The sequence below is a fragment of the Cebus imitator genome, unplaced genomic scaffold, assembly GCF_001604975.1.
Source record: "Cebus imitator isolate Cc_AM_T3 unplaced genomic scaffold, Cebus_imitator-1.0 Scaffold321, whole genome shotgun sequence".
In the NCBI taxonomy this organism is placed as follows: Eukaryota; Metazoa; Chordata; class Mammalia; order Primates; family Cebidae; genus Cebus; species Cebus imitator.
The window spans coordinates 1,730,496-1,747,473 of NW_016107636.1; the positions used below are offsets into that span (position 1 = coordinate 1,730,496).

The following is a 16,978-nucleotide window of genomic DNA, read 5'->3' on the forward strand; positions in this document are numbered from 1 at the left end:
AAAAAAAAAAAAAAAAAAAAAAAAAAAGAAATGACAGAAAATCCTAAATGACCAGCACATAGTCTGCTATATGACTACAGTAATACTCTTAATTTCTAAATGCACATTTGAAGAAATACTCTATTAATCTGTAGCAAACTAGAAATGGTCTTTTCAGTAACATTTGTCATGTTATAAAGGGCATGTTCACCTTTCCTTCTGAGAAATCATATATCCATCTAGGACTCTGAGGTTTAAGCACCAGCTGACGATGTACGGCCGATAGTCAAATCCTGGGATGGAAGGTGTTGCCATCACACAAGGATTGTTCATAATCGACAACTGTTCCAATTCAGTTAAGGATGCCAAAAAAGAGATCTGGAACAAAAGATATCTTTGTTGAACAAAAGGACTATTCAGTGTCAAGCACAAGGTTTCCACTGATTACACATCTTTGGCAGCATTTGAGAATGTGATAATTTCCCTGTTGTTCTGAAAAGTGACAAGCATCCACTGACTTCTAAAATTCCAACAATATAGCCATCCGTCCCTGCTGCACAAAATCCCTTAGCAAGTATCAGCACACTGTTTCCTAGCAGAAAGAACCGTATTTTGAAAACATCACAGCAGCCAGGAAAGTTGGACAGGGAGTCTTATAAACCCTTATGAGGTAGATGTCCCTCTACCACCAATCACTTCCCAATGGAATGATAATTACAACTTTACAAAGGAAATTAGATCTCAATGACCCACTGACACTAAGGAAAAGTGGAAAGAAAACTAACGGTCATCTAGAGGCAAGCATTTCATCTGAAGGGAAGTTTCTTCCAAAATGCTCACAGTCTAAAAGCAAGCTCACAACCCTCTCTAGTGTCTTTCCTGGACTCTCCAGCTTCTTGAATCTCACAAAATACCCTCAAATTTTACCTCATTTAAGTCTCGGATTTCATTTTCTGCCAAAGAAAGTATAGCAAGACTTCTGGGTAGGTAAGCAGGTGCCATTCTAAGAGAGGTGATGATGTTTCCATGTAAAAGCAGGGTCTTGAAAGTAAAAACAGTATGAATTACAAATAAAAAGATTACAAATAAATTGGCCTATTGTGACAACGCCAAAATGGCATATATAAGAATAAAGGAATCTACTTTATTGTACTTCTTATCACACACAAATCAAAGACTGTTAATGCTAGAAGGGTCCTTGATGTTCTTCTGGTCCAACCCTCTGTTTCCATACCAATACCCTAAGCTCCAGATACTTTAAAGACTTGCCTTAAAACACATTGTTGGCATGGCAATAGGCGTGCTATGAGATTTATGTTATGAGACACTGAGCAATTTCCAACATACTTGTTCAGTTTCTTTTAAAACATCAAAATACAGGCTACATGTGGTGGCTCTTGCCTATAATCCCAGCATTTTGGGAGGCCAAGGAGGGAAAATTGCTTGAGCCCAGGAGTTTGAGACCAGCCTGGGCAACATAGTGAGACCTTTTCCCTACTAAAAATCAAAAAATTAGCCAGGCATGATGGGGTGCACCCGTAGTCCCAGCTACTAGGGAGTACTGAGGTAGGAGAATCGCTTGAGACCAAGAGGTTGAGGCTGCAGTAAGCCATGATTGCAGCACTGCACTCAAGCCTGGGTGACAGCAAGACTCTGGTGTCTCAAGTTAAAAAAAAAAAAAAAGGCATTAAACAACCACATATAAAGTAAATTTTCTAAAAAAGAGAGCGATAACCTACAACCCATATTTGCAACTGTATTCTCTAGGTAACTAAAAACTAGAGGAAGGTAGAATGTGTTACTTTCAGATGAAGCTGACTCACATTAAGTCAGCCACAAACAAGAATAAACTCAAAACTAAACACCCAGGATTCTGATCAGATAAACGTGCTTCTATTCCAGGGGAAAACAAAACAAAACAAAAAAACACACAAAAAAAACAAACATTCAATCATCTTTAGCTCATTTGAATTCTCTCAGCATCTATCAGGACAGCATCTGGCTACATATAATTGTTTAGAATAAATATTGCTAAAAATGATTTCTGCTAAAGATCTGGGAAAAACTGAACTAAGATACTGCTTCTAGGGCTTAATGAATACATCTGATGCTAATAATAAACAGAGGCAACAAACAATATTTAGAATGTCCTACATATGTTTTTCAAGACTATGATTTCAATTGTTACTTGACTGCATGATACATTCCCCTCCATAAAAAGTGCTATATGCTACATGTTTTTGTTGTCTTTTTTTTTTTTTTTTTTTTTTTTTTTGAGATGGAGTCTCGCTCTGTCGCCAGGCTAGAGTGCAGTGGCGCAATCTCGGCTCACTGTAACCTCCGACTCCTGGCTTCAATTGATTCTCCTGCCTCAGCCTCCTGAGTAGCTGGGACTACAGGCATGTGCCACCATGCCTGGTTAGTTTTTTGTATTTTAGTAGAGATGGGGTTTCACCACATTGGCCAGGATGGTCTCAATCTCCTGACCTTCTGATCCACCCGCCTTGGCCTCCCAAAGTTCTGGGATTACATGCGTGACACACCGAGCCCAGCCTTACATGTTTATTTTTTTAAGTGAAACTAATTTTGATAATTAACTAATACCCATTACTTTAAAAATAGCAATCCTGAATTTAAAAAAAAAAAAAAAACTCAGCCAGCTCGGTGGCTTACACATGTAATCCTAGCACTTTGAAAGGCTGAGGCAGGAGGACTGCATGAGTCCAGGAGTTTGAGACCAGTCTGGACAACAGAGTAAGATCTCATCTCTGGCCAGGTGGAGTGGTTTACGCTTGTAATCTCAACACTTTGGGAGGCCAAGGCAGGAGGATCATGTAAGGTCAGGAGTTCAAGATCAGCCTGGCCAACATGTGGTGAAACCCCGTCTCTCCTAAAAATATAAAAATTAGACAGGTGTGGTGGCGGGTGCCTATAATCCCAGCTACTCAGGAGGCTGAAGAAGAATCATTTGAACCCAGGAAGCAGAGGTTGAAGTGAGCCGAGACTGCACAACTACACTCCAGCCTGAGTGACAGAGCAGAACTCCATCTCAAAAAAGAACAACAACAAAAAAGATCTTATCTCTATAAAAACTCAAAAAATTAGCTAGGTGTGGTGATGTACACATGCCTATGGTCCTAGCTACTTGGGAGGCAGAGGTGAGAGGATTGCTTGAGCCTGGGAGGTCAAGTGAGATCGAACCACCACACTCCAGCCGGGGTGACAGAGCAAGACTGTCTCAAAAATGAAGACAGACTCAAATTCAGGAATGATGAATCTCAACCTCACCAAAGATTATATACTATATAATAAATAAAGCTACTAGCATTGGTTGGTTGGGCATAGAGGGAATTCCATCATGTTCAGAAAGTTGTCAGTAAAATTAACCTCAACTATAATGACCAGTTTCACATCAAATAAATCAGTTACAGAACTAACAATGAAAAGTTCCATACTTAATTTCTGGTATTCTAACATAATTCCTTATTTTTTTTTTTTTTTTTTTTTTTAAAAAAATTTTTTTTTTTTTTTTTTTTTTTTTTTTTTGGAGACAGAGTCTCAATCTGTTGCCCAGGCTAGAGTGCCATGGCCCAAGCTCAGGTCACTGTAACCTCCACCTCCTGGGCTCAAGCAATCCCACCTCAGCCGAGTAGCTGGGACTACAGTCCCACACCACTATGCCCCACTAATTTTTTGTATTTTTAGTAGAGATGGGGCTTTGCCATGTTGCCCAGGCTGGTCTCAAACTCCTGAGCTCAAGCCATCCACAAGCCATAGCCTCCCAAAATTCTGGGATTACAGGCATGACTCACCATGCCCAGCCCATAATTCTTATCATAAAGAAAATAATCTGCTCATACACAGTAGGCTAATTTTAGGTCAGTAAGATTACTTCCTCTTGGTATTTTGATGTAAACTTAACAAATGACATAGAAAACATACTTACTTTCAGGGATACCAATTTAGATAGATCACCTATCTGAGATATGTTATTATCTGATAAATCGAGATGCTGTAGAGCTGTGCAGCTATTGATCTGTTCCATGGCCTATCACAAGAAAAGCATCACATTATTTAATGAAAACAAAATCAAAACATAAAATTATTCCCTAGTTCTTTGTAGCTGAAAGAGTGTCCGGCCTCCTCTTATTATTAGAAGCAGAGTAGAAGAACTTAGCAAGAGAAAAGGGGGCAATACTAACAGAATTTAGTAGATTGTCACGTTGTAAACTTACATTTTCATTATCTCTCTATGAGTAGAGGGTTACCAAATGGTTCATACCATCCAAGATATTTACAGCTTGAAGAAACCTTAGTAATAGCCAGGCACTGTGGCTCATGCCTATAATCCCAGCACTCTGGGAGGCTGAAGTGGGTAGATCATCTGAGGTCAGGAGTTCAAGACCAGCCTGGCCAACATGGTGAAACCCATCTCTACTAAAAAAAAAATACAAAAGATTAGCCAGGCGTGGTGACAGCGCCTGTAATCCCAGCTATTCAGGAGGCTGAGGCAGAAGAATCACTTGAACCCAGGAGGTGGAGGTTGCAGTGAGTTGAGATCATGCCACTGCACTCTAGCCTGGCAACAAGAGTGAAACTCTGTCTCAAAAAAAAAAAGAAAAAGAAAAAGAAATCATAGTAATAATATATGACATTTGGTATAGAAAAGAGTTTACAACTTTAGATTGAGACCAAACAGCTTGGATTTATATTCTGGCTCTGCAACTTCCTAGCTGTGTAACCTCAAGCAAGTTACTTAACTTCTCTGTGCTTCACTTTCCTCACCTTTATAACAGGCATAATATCTACATCTACTTCATATGCTGTCATGAGATTGAATAAGTTAATACAGATAAATGCTTAGAACAGTAGCTCATACACATTAATGGCTTAATAAAAGGCAGCTATTAGTATCATTTAATCCAGTCCTCTCAGCTAGCATGTAAAAAAATAAAACAGAAATATGTATTAATTTACCCAAAATTACACAGTTACTAAGTCATGGAAGTAGGACCAGAATTCAGATCTCCTGACTTTTAAAACTGTATATTCTCCATTATAGCATTAAACATCTACTTAAAGTTTAATACATCATGATATAGTCTCCTTCCTAAACACTCTATGGTTTGATCTACTTTTCTTTAGTACAATATAGATTCTTTGTTAACATTTAAAAAAAATTATACCATATTATATGTTTCAAAATAAACATATAATATGGTTTAACAGAGATTATCCCTGGAACGTGGGAGTGGGTACTTTCACTTTTTAATTTGGCTTATTTCTACATTGCTTGAATTTTTTTATGCAGAATAGTTTTGTAGACAGAAAAGAAAGCATTCACCTTAAGATTATTTCCTGCCAAATTCAGCCATTCCAGATGTACTAGTTCCTTTAGCCCTTCCACAGAGCCAATGCTATTGTGAGGTAAATTTAATACACGAAGCAATGTCAGTTTGGCCACACCCATCATCCGAACCAGCCGATTATTAGCCACTGATAACTGTGAAAAGGAAACATATTGTTATTTTTAGGAATAATATATATAAAATATTTCACCTTTAAGTGACTTAAAAGGTTTATTCAGACAGCCAAACACTCTCAAACAAACTCCTTTTGTATATTTCACATACATTGTCTAAATATTCTAATATGACTATCAGTTTTTTGTTATTGTCCCTGAGCAATAGAAAATGCAGAGAAAGCTCAGTGATCAGACCTCCTCCCACTACTGAGACATTTTTAACACAGCAACAATTTGAGAATGTAAGTTCCATGGAATAGGGTTCTTACACTCTTTCAGTCAAAACTTAATACAGTGCCAGACATATAAGTGGGACTCAGTAACCATTTCTTGAATGAAGGAATGAATGAACTCTTTGCCTCCATCATGAAGTAAAAGGTTACTTTAGTAACCCAGTATTTCGCCAACATAAAATGCTTACTTTTCTTAACAATGCTTCTTTTCCTAATCTACTCTCAATGTAGTACATGTATGCTCATCTTCAGAAGAAACTGTCATGTAAAAATTTAAGGCAACAATTACTGACTGCTTTTTAGGCCTGCACAGTTACTTCTGGTCAGGTTATTTTATTGTTTTGTTTAATAATAAATTGGTCCTACATAACCATTTCCCAAACTGCAATACCCACCTGTATTAATCGTTTGCATTTCTCCAGATTTTCCAGTTTAATAATCTGATTTTTATCCAGAATCAAAGTGTGAATATCAGCTTCACAGGGTAAATTTGGACCTAATTTCTGTAGTCCCTGCCCTGACCAATTGACCACTGATCCTTGAAAAGAAACGGAAGTGTTAGAGAACACAGATAAAATAAAATATCTACAACAGCTGACCATAGGGGTAGAATTATAAAATCTCTATACATTTCAAGTTAAAAAACGGTAGAGCATAACAAATATCAACACTTTAAAATCAAAGCAATCTTGAGTTCAAAATGACCAGACTGTATTACTCATTTTTCTTCAGAAATATCAAATTAAAACTAGATTTGTGATATTCTCCTCAAGTTTGTATGATATACTTTGGAAATCTTCACATCTAAATATGAACGATTACTTCCATTTGTTGTGCCTAAGTAATGATACTATTGTTTAAATTTTAGTACTAAGCCTTTGACTGCAATCCACCAGCTTACAGCCTAACTGCCAATATATCCTAAAGTGCCCAAACTGTGATTTTGAAAATCAAAGTATAGTTCAACTAATTCGCCCATAAAATAGGATAATATACCTATTCAGGGCACTCAATAAAGCACTTTAGTACAACAGACGTTCAAACCCTGCCTCTACCAGTTAACCACTGTGGTATAGTAGGCAAATTGTTGATTTCTTTGGTGCTCACTTTTCTACTCTGTAAAATGGGGTAACACCTGCCTTATAAATGTAGTTCTACAGAGAAAATGAGCTAATGTTAAAAAAATAAAAATTAAAAATATAGCACTGAGAACACGGCCTGGGTCATAAAAAGTGCTCTGTCAATGTTAACTGCCATTAACAGTTAAGTAGCCGTGGTGAGCTAGAGAGGTGGGGCTTAAGAAAAGCCGATCTCCAAAAGAGGGCGGGGCCAGAGAAACTGCCAATTTCGAATTTATAGCCAGATTAGGACTACTGCAGGAAATAATTATGCCAGACTGCTCTCCTGGAGGATGTCAACGTTTTCCCATTGTCTAATGGCTCTTAGCATGTGAGGAATCGTGAGCCCCTCTGAAAATTTGGTGAAAGCTGTGTGCTGTCTCAGAAAAGCGCACAGCCTTTGTACACAATTCCAAGAGGTCGACAAACAGCTCTGAGGGTTCCACCAACTCTTTCCGCAAGCATTTACGGCTCCCAGAAAATGCACTCCTGGTCTAAGCCGTGAAGACGGGCCTCGACCCCTGGGCCCTGTCTCCGATTTAGAGGACTGACTGCTGCCAAGCCTCGGAGCGGTAACCAAAACAAAAGGAGCTCGCGTCCGGCTCCCCAAAGAGGTATCTTCAGGCCACGGAAGCACCCACACACTCCTGTGCTCTACTGGGCAGCGACCAAACTAGATCCTAGGACCCATGTGAAGAACAAGGAGTACAGAACTGTGGACTCTGGATCATCCCCTAGATTTTAACACGGCCACTGGCCACCTCTGAGGAAGGGTTCAAAGCCAGTCTAGGCAGCGGTCTCTGAAGGTAGGTTTTCCTGAACATTCTGGAAACCAAGGAGAAAGGGGGATGTGTGAACCAAAAGACGGAGATCCCAAACATTTCGCTTAGGCAGCCAGGACTCAAAGTAAATGACCAAGAAAGGTCATCTCAGCCTGAAACCCACCGCCTCCTCAGCATCTGGAGCGCGGGAGCCAGGGCGCCGGGCCGCGCGAAGGCTTCTGGGGGCTGTAGTCCCTGCCTCGGCCCTCACCGCGACGCGGGAGAGCTGGGCACGGCAGGCGAACTACAACTCCCAGAGGGTAGAGCGCCTCCGCGACGACCACAGCCCCGCATCAAAAGAACTGGTCCAGAACTCACCTTTAAACCTAGGCTTTCTCCTCTCCACTATTTAATTCAGCTCCATGGAGTAAACTTTAGGACTCAGGGGTAAGCATCACCTTACCTTCTCCGGGAGGCAAACCCGCGTCCACGCGCGCCACCGCCATAGTTGCTGCTTGCTAGTAATACCAGGCAACCGTCCTCCCGCGGCTCTGTGGAGCTTGTAGTCTGAAGGAGGGAGCCGGAAACTATAACTCCCAGGATGCACGGCTCCCAGACGGCCCAATTGGCTGCTTAACGCCTAATGATGTGAAGCCGGAGTTAGAATTTGAGAGTAGTGAGCTCAGGGACCCTGGTCCACTCGCCTGACGTGAGTTAACTGCTTTATTTGATGGTCATTTCACTTCCTTGTCCAGGTGTTTGCGGAATTTGATACTTTTACCGTCGGGACGATTGTAAGGAGGCTACTGTATGCAGACTGAATTTGACAGCTCATTGCTGGAAGTCTGTGGGAACTACTCCATTCTTTTGATGATTGTGAATAAGCTGAAACTTCAACTCCGCTATAGGAATGAGCGATCTTGTTGAGATCATAAAAGTGAATGCATTTTATTTGAGAATTTATTTAAGTAAAAGTAAAGCATGCTGAAATAGAAACTTTTATACAGTATTTTTAAGTGGTTGTTCTGGAATATTTGACAAATCTTTTGACTTAGGGCTATAAGTATGAACCAAGAGCTTTTCCAGGGGGTATTCAAAATAAGTTTAAAATACAGTCTCCAGGCCGGGCGTGGTGCCTCATACCTGTAATCCCAACACTTAGGGAGGCCGACGCAAGCGGATCACCTGAGGTTCGAGACCAGCCTGACCAAAATGGAGAAACTCCGTCTCTACTAAAAATACAAAATTAGCCGGGCATGGTGGCGCATACCTGTGATTTCAGCTACTCTGGAGGCTGAGGCAGGGGAATCACTTGAACCCGGGAGGCGGACGTTGCAACGAGCCCAGATCGGGCCATTGTACTCCAGCCTGGGCAACAAGAGCAAAACTCCGTCTCAAAAAAAAAAAAAAAAAAAAAGAAAAAAATATATATATGGTTTCCAACTTCAAGAATTACGTTGCCTAGTTGAAAGGAAGCTGGCTCACATTTTTTTTAAAGAGACTTTCTTTTTTTGCCCAAGCTGGCCTTCAAATCCTGAGCTCAAGTGATCCTTCCACTTCGGCCCCACAAAATGCTGAGATTACAAACATGAGCCACCACCCCCCCCCCTTTTTTTTTCTTTTTTTTTGAGACAGAGTTTCACTCTTGTTACCCAGGCTGGAGTGCAATGGCGCGATCTCGGCTCACCGCAACCTCCGCCTCCCGGGTTCAGGCAATTCTCCTGCCTCAGCCTCCTGAGTAGCTGGGATTACAGGCACGCGCCACCATGCCCAGCAAATGTTTTGTATTTTTAGTAGGGACGGGGTTTCACCATGTTGACCAGGATGGTCTCGATCTCTTGACCTCGTGATCCACCCGCCTCGGCCTCCCAAAGTGCAGGGATTACAGGCTTGAGCCACCGCGCCCGGCCTGAGCCACCCCGTTTGATACAACTATTATATGCTAAATGGTGTGATTGTGATTGAACTCAGTAAGATTTCAGGGAATGGAGAGAGAAATAGAATCTGAAATCTTCAGTGAAGACTTTATGGAGGAAGTAAAATGTACCCATCTTTTGATGGGTAGACTCTGAACAGCTGAAAAGCAAAAGGTGAAGACATTAGCACAGGCTGCAGGTGGTAACGAAGTAGTGCTCACAGGAAGTGAGAAACTAGCGTGCATCTGTAGTCCCAGCTACTCGGAGGGCTGAGGCAGGAGAATCGCTTGAAGCTGGGAGGCAAAGGTTGCAGTGAGTAGAGATCACGTCACTGCACTCCAGCCTGGCAACAGAGACTCCGTCTCAAAAAAAAGAAAGGAAGAAACTAAACGGTAGACGAAAAAAGCTTCTGCTTTCTACTACCAACTCTCCCATTTCCTCCTGCAACCTTTATTTTGAAGAGAGCACTTTTATGAAACAGCAAACACCAAAGTCTGATTATTTTTGCTTGGGAAAATCTAGTAAGTCATGCTTCTAGATTTCCAGGCACTGGATTCTCTGAGCATTCCCTCCTTCCTGGGTTCTCCTATCTCTCTACACTTTTTTTCACTCCTTTTGAATCTTGTTTCCTGCTGTTTTGGTCTAAAGACAAATTTCCTAGCTCTGAAGGGGAAATTAAGATTTTTTTTCCTTCTAACCAAGAAACTCCTTACCTAGAGAACACAATCTTTATGTGTAAGAACAAAGCAAGGTCAGGTGAGGTGGCTCACCCTGTAATTCCAGCACTTTGGGAGGCCGAGGCAGGTGGATCACCTGAGGTTAGGGGTTCAAAACCAGCCGGGCCAACGTGGCGAAACCCCATCTCTACTAAAAATACAAAATGGTGGCACATGCCTGTAATCCCAGCTACTTGGGAGGCTGAGGCAGGAGAATCACTTGAACCTAGGAGGCAGAGGTTGCTGTGAACTGAGATCCTGCCACTGCACTCCAGCCTGGGCAACAAGAGCAAAACTCCTTCTCAAAACAAAAAAGAACAAAGCAGCCTGAATACCTATGTTGACCCTTAATCCCTGGAATAGGCCATACAGATCTGGTAGAAAGGGTTTACAGTTCTTTCCAATTTAGTAAGGTGTAAGGGTAGCTGAGTGAAAGGAGAATAGACCCAAAGTCAGGCAAGAAAATTTTATTAACCTGCCGGGCTGCTCGATAACAGAGGAGGCAGCCCTGAGCTTACACCACCAGGGGTTTATATAGGGTGAGAGGGGCATAATCTATTTACTGGTAACAGGCACAAACTGAGGTAGTTTGTTAACTTATAACAGACCTACAATACATTATCCTGTGACTTTTGTGGCAGCAGTCTTTAAAAAAAGACAGAAACCAGGATTTTTTACAGATATGTGTCCAGCAGGAATTTACAAGTATGGATAACCAACATGTTTTCCCTGTCCTCCCTGGAGCTGCCCGTGCTGCCCCGATAGCTGTAATTAGGCTTTGCTTAATTGTCTGGCAACCTTGATGTGGCAACTAGGTAGGGGTTCAGCTGCAGAGCAATCAGAGGGGGTGGGGTCAGCCTGAGCGGGTGGGATCAGCCTGCGCAGAGGGGGTTTTCTGAGGCAGCACAGCCCCGTCCCTAACACAAGGTAATTACTTGGTAGGAAGGTCCTGGAAGCTTAAAAGGTACTTAAGAAGCACAGTTTCCTGCAACTTTACAGCAATAGCTAAAACATTATTTTGCCTGGTTCATCTGCCCTAGAATCCACAGGAAAGAACCAAAGGACTTTTTTTTATGGGGGCTAAGTATAGTCACAGCTCTTAAAGGGAGTAGCCAGATTTTCCTGGGCAAGGTCTCACATGCCCAAGTGACTCAGCAACCCTTTAAAATTACAGCACGGAAACTCTTTTGTGCTTCAAATAACAGCCTTTACACCTAAAATCAAATTGCTACATTTTAAACTGCCTTATTTTGTATATAATGTTAAACCCTATAGGCTCCAACCAAATTAGGATTCTATTAAACTATTAAAACTATGAACCTCTCAGTAAGGTAATGTTTCTCTGGCAGGCCCAGGCCCTATGAGAAGGACTTCCCTTTCAGCACAGTATACTTGATCCCTGCCACAGCCAATTACCCTGATCTTTGCCATCTTTAATTCATCTGCCCACAGTTACTGGCATGATCTAAGTAAAACGATGCCTTTTAGCATGTTATTCCCCTTCTCACTTGAAGTTCAATTTGCAAGGGCCACCATAATCTGGCCTCACCCTACCTCCCACCATTCATCCCACTGGTTTTCATTTGTTGGTTTTGAGGGAGGGATTGACATAAAGATACTCGTGTTTTAGAAAGGTTAAACTGCTCATATAACAAGGATGAACTGAAAGGAAGAATAGTGGCAGGAAGGAAATGGTAGTAATGGAGGCTAGTAACCTTCAACAGCAGTTTCAGGAGAATATTATAAACAAGTTTTTAGATAACACAGAGTTAAGAGACTAGGTAGGCAAGAAACTGGAACATTTACCTTGAGGAAATGAAGGTGGTTTTCTAACTAGGATTGAAATAATCATATTTGAAAGAATATAACTTTGAAGTTTTCATTCAAATTTTAAAGCAAAAAAGTTACTAATATAAAGAATTTTAACACTGTAAAGATTTGGAAAACATGCAATTTTTTTTTTTTTTTTTTTTTTTAGACAGAGTCTGGCTCTATCACCAGGTGCCAGGCTGGAGTGCAGTGGCATGATCTTGGCTTACTGCAACCTGCACCTCCCAGGTTCAAGCAATTCTCCTGCCTCAGCCTCCTAAGTAGCTGGGACTACAGGTGTGCACCACCAAAACCACCTAATTTTTTTGTATTTTTTAGTAGAGATGGAGTTTCACCATGTTGGCCAGGATGGTCTCGATCTCTTGACCTTGTGATCTACCCGCAAATTTTTTTAACAATAAATTTTTTTTTTTTTCTCAACACAGGGTTTTGCTTTGTTGCCCAGACTAGAGTGCAGTGGTGCAATCCTCCTGGCTCACTGCAACCTCCACTTCTTGGGCTCAAACAATTCTCCCAATTGAGCCTTCTGAGTAGCTGGGACTACAGGTGCACACCACTACACCTGGCTAATTTTAATTTTTTATTTTTTTTATTTTTATTTTAAAAAAGAGATGGGGTTTCTCCATGTTGGTCTGGCTGGTTTTGAACTGCTGACCTCAGGTGATCCACCTGCTGCAGCCTCCCAAAGTGCTGGGATTACAGGCATGAGCCACCTCGCCCGGCTTTTGTTTTATTTTGTAGGCAGAGGTCTCATCATATTGCAATCCTCCTGCCTTGGCCTCCCAAAGTGCTGGGATTATAGGTGTGGGCCACCATGCCTGGTTTAACAATAAAAAATATTCATGCAAAGGTTTAGGTGCAAAAAATTATAAATATTTCCTTCCTTGATTAATATTCATGTGTAGACTTTTCAGGTCCTGCTTCTTATGTATGACCTATGGCATGGAAAGAGAGATTGCCAATAGGCACAGGTTATCCAGATGTCCCAAATGAGATTAACTTTCCTCATTATTAGTTATTATAATTATTATTTATATCCTACTACGTGGTAGGCTTTGTGATAACTAGTTTACATATATTAGCTCTAGTTTTCACAAAATCCCTACAAGTAGATGCCAAGAGATTATGTTACAGTTGTTGGAAACAATATAAAGGACACCCAGTTAAATATGAATTTCAGTTAAACAATGAATAATGTTTTAGTATAAGTATGTCCCAAATATTCATGCTGCAATATACATCTTATGCAATTCTTATATGCAATATTTAGGACACAGCTATACTTAAAAAAGTGCTGTTTATCCGAAATTCAAATTTAACTGGATGTCTTATATTTTTATTTGCATTTATATTTAATTTCTTAATTTCCAGCAACCTAGTAAGAAGGACAGACAGAATTTTGGTTTTGTTCGTTTGTTTGTTTTTTGAGACAGAGTCTTGCTCTGTAGCCCAGGCACAATCTTGGCTCAATGCAACCTCCACCTCCTGGGTTCAAGAGATCCTTCTGCCTCAGCCTGCCAAATAGCTGAGACTACAGGTGCTCACCACCATGCCTGGGTAACTTTTTTTATTTTATTTTTTTTGAGACAGGGTCTTGGTTTGTCAACCAGCCTGAAGTGCACTGGCACGATCTCTGCTCACTGTAACCTCTGTCTCCTGGATTCAAGCAATTCTTCTGCCTCAGCCTCTTGAGTAGCTGGGATTACAGGCATCAGCCACCACACTCCCGGCCAGAATTTTAAATCCATGTGCAACTACATATTAAACTTTTTGGCTGGGTGCAGTGGCTCACTTCCATAATCTCAGCACTTTGGGAGGCCGAGGTGGATGGATTACCTGAGGTCAGGAGTTCAAGACCAGCCTGGCCAACATGGTGAAATGCTATCTCTACTAAAAATAAAAAAAATCAGCCAAGGGTGGTAGGAGGTGCCTGTAATCCCAGCTACTCGGGAGGCTGAGGCAGGAGAATTGCTTGAACCTGGGAGGCAGAGTTTGCAGTGAGCTGATATCCTGCCACTATATTCCAGCATGGGTGACAGAGTGAGACTCCATCTCAAAAAACAAAACAACAAAAGAAATAAACTTTCCAATAACTGATTTAAAAATATTATTAGCTGTACTTTTTAAAAAATTTCTTAACTTTTTTATTTGAAACAGTCTTACTCTGTCATCTAGGCTGGAGTGCAGTGGTGCGATCTCAGCTCACTGCAACCTCTGCCTCCTAGGTTCAAGTGATTCTCCTGCCTCAGCCTCCTGAGTAGCTGGGACTACAGGTGCATGCCACCATACCAGGTTAATTTTTGTATTTTTAGCAGAGATGGGGTTTTGCCATGTTGGCCAGGCTGGTCTTTAACTCCTAACCTCAGGTGATCCACCCACCTCAGCCCTCAGCCTCCCAAAGTGCTGGGATTACAGTAGTGAGCCACCACATCTGACAATTTCTTCACTTTTCAATAGACATGGGATCTCACTATGTTGCCCAGCCTGGTCTCAAACTCCCGGGCTCAAGCAATACTCCTGCCTCAGTCTCCCAAAGTGCTAGGATTATGAGTGTGAGCCACCACACCTGGCCAGATGCACATTTTATTTTCCCAATTAGAGCCCAATGAATATTTTAATAGACATATATATTCATATTTGTGTTTAGAAAGAACTCTGGAAGGAGCCAAAAGAAACTATTAATTGTAGTTACCTGAGGGAAGGGGCAAATGGAAATGCGACAGAGGGATTGATGAGGGACAGAGTTGGAAGAAACTTTTCACTGAATATATTTACATATTTTAAAATCATACGAATGTTTTGCCTATACAAAATACTAAATTTTAAAAGAAAATAAAATAAAAGAGGAAAAAAAAGAAAAAAACAAAAAAAAGTAAAAAGAAAGAAAGAAAAAAAAAAGAAAGAAAAGAAAAATCAGTTTTCCAAGCCAGGTGCAGTGTTATGCAACCATAGTCCTAGCTCCTCTGGAGGCTGAAACAAGAACACCTGAGCCCAGGAGTTTGAGGATGTAGAGCCCTATGATCATGCCTGTGAATTGCCCCTGCACTACGACCTGCGCAACATAGTATGAAATTAAATAATGTAAATTTGAGCCCAGGAAGTTGAGGCTGCAGTAAGCCAAGATGGGGCCACTACAGTCCAGCATGGGCAATAGAGCAAGACCCTGTCTCAAAAAAATAAAATAAAGTCCCAGCTACTTAGGGCAGGGGCTGGGGGGCAGGGGCAGAGGTTGCAGTGAGCCAAGATTGCACCATTGCACTCCAGCCTAGGCGACAGAATGAAACTCCATCTCAAAAACAAAAAGTAAAGAAAAGAAAGGAGGAAGGAAGGAAGGGAGGGAGGGAGGGAGGGAGGGAGGGAGGAAAAAAAGAAAGAAAATTAAGTGAGCAAGTTCTTTATTTTTTATAGAATAATATAAATTTTTTTTAAATTCTAACTTTAATTTCTATCTGGAAGATTTCTAGTGCCTAAAAGCTTTGGAACTTCATAAGAGTGATAGTTTTGTTCTTTCCTTCCACCTCTGACTTCTTTTTTTCCCCCCTTTTCTTGGTCTTATATAACCAGACTCGATTCATTTTTTTTTTTTTTTTTTTTTTTTTTTTTTTTTTTTTTTTTTTTTTTTTTTTTTTTTTTTTTTTTTAAGAAGGGGTTTCACCATGATGGCCAGGCTGGTCTTGAACTCCTGACCTCAGGTGATCCACCCACTTCGGCCTCCCAAAGTGCTAGGATTACAGGTGTGAGCCACTGCGCCCGGCCTGATTCATTTTCTTAATTAAAATTGTTTTTAATTTATTATCTTTTTAGAAACAGGGTCTCATTATATTGCCCAGGCTGGTCTTGAACTCCTGGCCTCAAGTAATCTGCCTGCCTTGGTCTCCCAAAGTGCTGGGATTACAGGTGTGAGCCACCGTGCCCACCCCCTTTTTTTTTTTTTTTTTTTTTAATGAGGAAGTATGATGGTAAATTTATGTGTGAATTTGGCTGGGCCATGGTGCCCAGGTATGAGGTCAAACATTATTCTGAATGTCTCTGTGAAGGTGGTCTTGCAGATTAACATTTAAATACATGGACTTTGATAAACGCAGATTGCCCTCCATGATGCAATAATGTGGGTATGCCTCATCCAATCAGTTGAATGGAATAGAAGACTGACCTCCCCTGAGCAGAAAGGAACTCTGCAACAGACAGCCTTTTAGATTTGAATCATGGCATTGGCTCTTGTCTGGGTCTCTAGCCTGCTGGTCTACCCTGAAGTTTTTGAATTTGGCAGCCTCCATAATAATGTGAGCCAATTCCTTAAACCATACACAGGCCAGGGGTGGTGGCTCATGTTTGTAATCCCAGAACTTTGGGAGGCCCAGGCAGGTGGATCACCTGAAGTTAGGAGTTTGAGATCAGCCTGGCCAACATGGTGAAATCCCGTCTCTACTAAAAAATACCCAAAAATTACCCAGGCATGGTGGAGGGTGCCTTAATCTCAGCTACTTGGGAGGTTGAGGCAGGAGAATTGCCTGAACCAGGGAGGCGGAAGTTGCAGTCAGCCAAGATCGTGCCATTGCACTCCAGCCTGGATGACAAAGCCAGACTCTTTCTCAAAAAATAAATAAATAAATAAACCATACACACACATACCTATCCCATTGGTTGCTTCTCTGGAGAACCCTGACTAATACAAGGTAGAGTAAGGGGTAATCAACTTCCAAACAGTGTTTAACTAGTGAAGTCTTCCCTTCTGAAATTCTATGTAATCATCCACCTCATTTGGGGTTCCACTGACTGATATCAGTTAGAGCTAAGAAAAATTTGATGAATTAAATGAAGATAATTTCTCTGAAGAGAAAGAAAATTCAGAGTATAGGTGAATTATGTGCCTCTCATAATGAAAGAGCTGGTCCAGTATC

At 41.2% G+C, this 16,978-nt stretch overlaps 1 protein-coding gene across 4 annotated transcripts in view; it reads right to left on the reverse strand.

Annotated features, from left to right (window-relative positions):
• Positions 1-8,615, reverse strand: part of CEP97 (centrosomal protein 97) — a 41,506-nt gene extending 32,891 nt beyond the window's left edge. For all 4 annotated transcript variants that reach the window (XR_005196305.1, XR_005196304.1, XM_017504337.2 and 1 more), the window contains exons 1-6: positions 8,079-8,615; positions 6,132-6,274; positions 5,324-5,482; positions 3,926-4,027; positions 907-1,020; positions 191-357 (exon numbers count right to left, since the gene is read on the reverse strand). Coding sequence is in view for 2 of the 4 variants with exons in the window: in XM_017504337.2 (XP_017359826.1) it covers positions 191-357; positions 907-1,020; positions 3,926-4,027; positions 5,324-5,482; positions 6,132-6,274; positions 8,079-8,121 (728 nt within the window). In the remaining 2 variants the exon portion in view is untranslated. The remainder of the gene's footprint in view (positions 1-190; positions 358-906; positions 1,021-3,925; positions 4,028-5,323; positions 5,483-6,131; positions 6,275-8,078) is intronic.
• Positions 8,616-16,978: the final 8,363 nt, after the last annotated feature.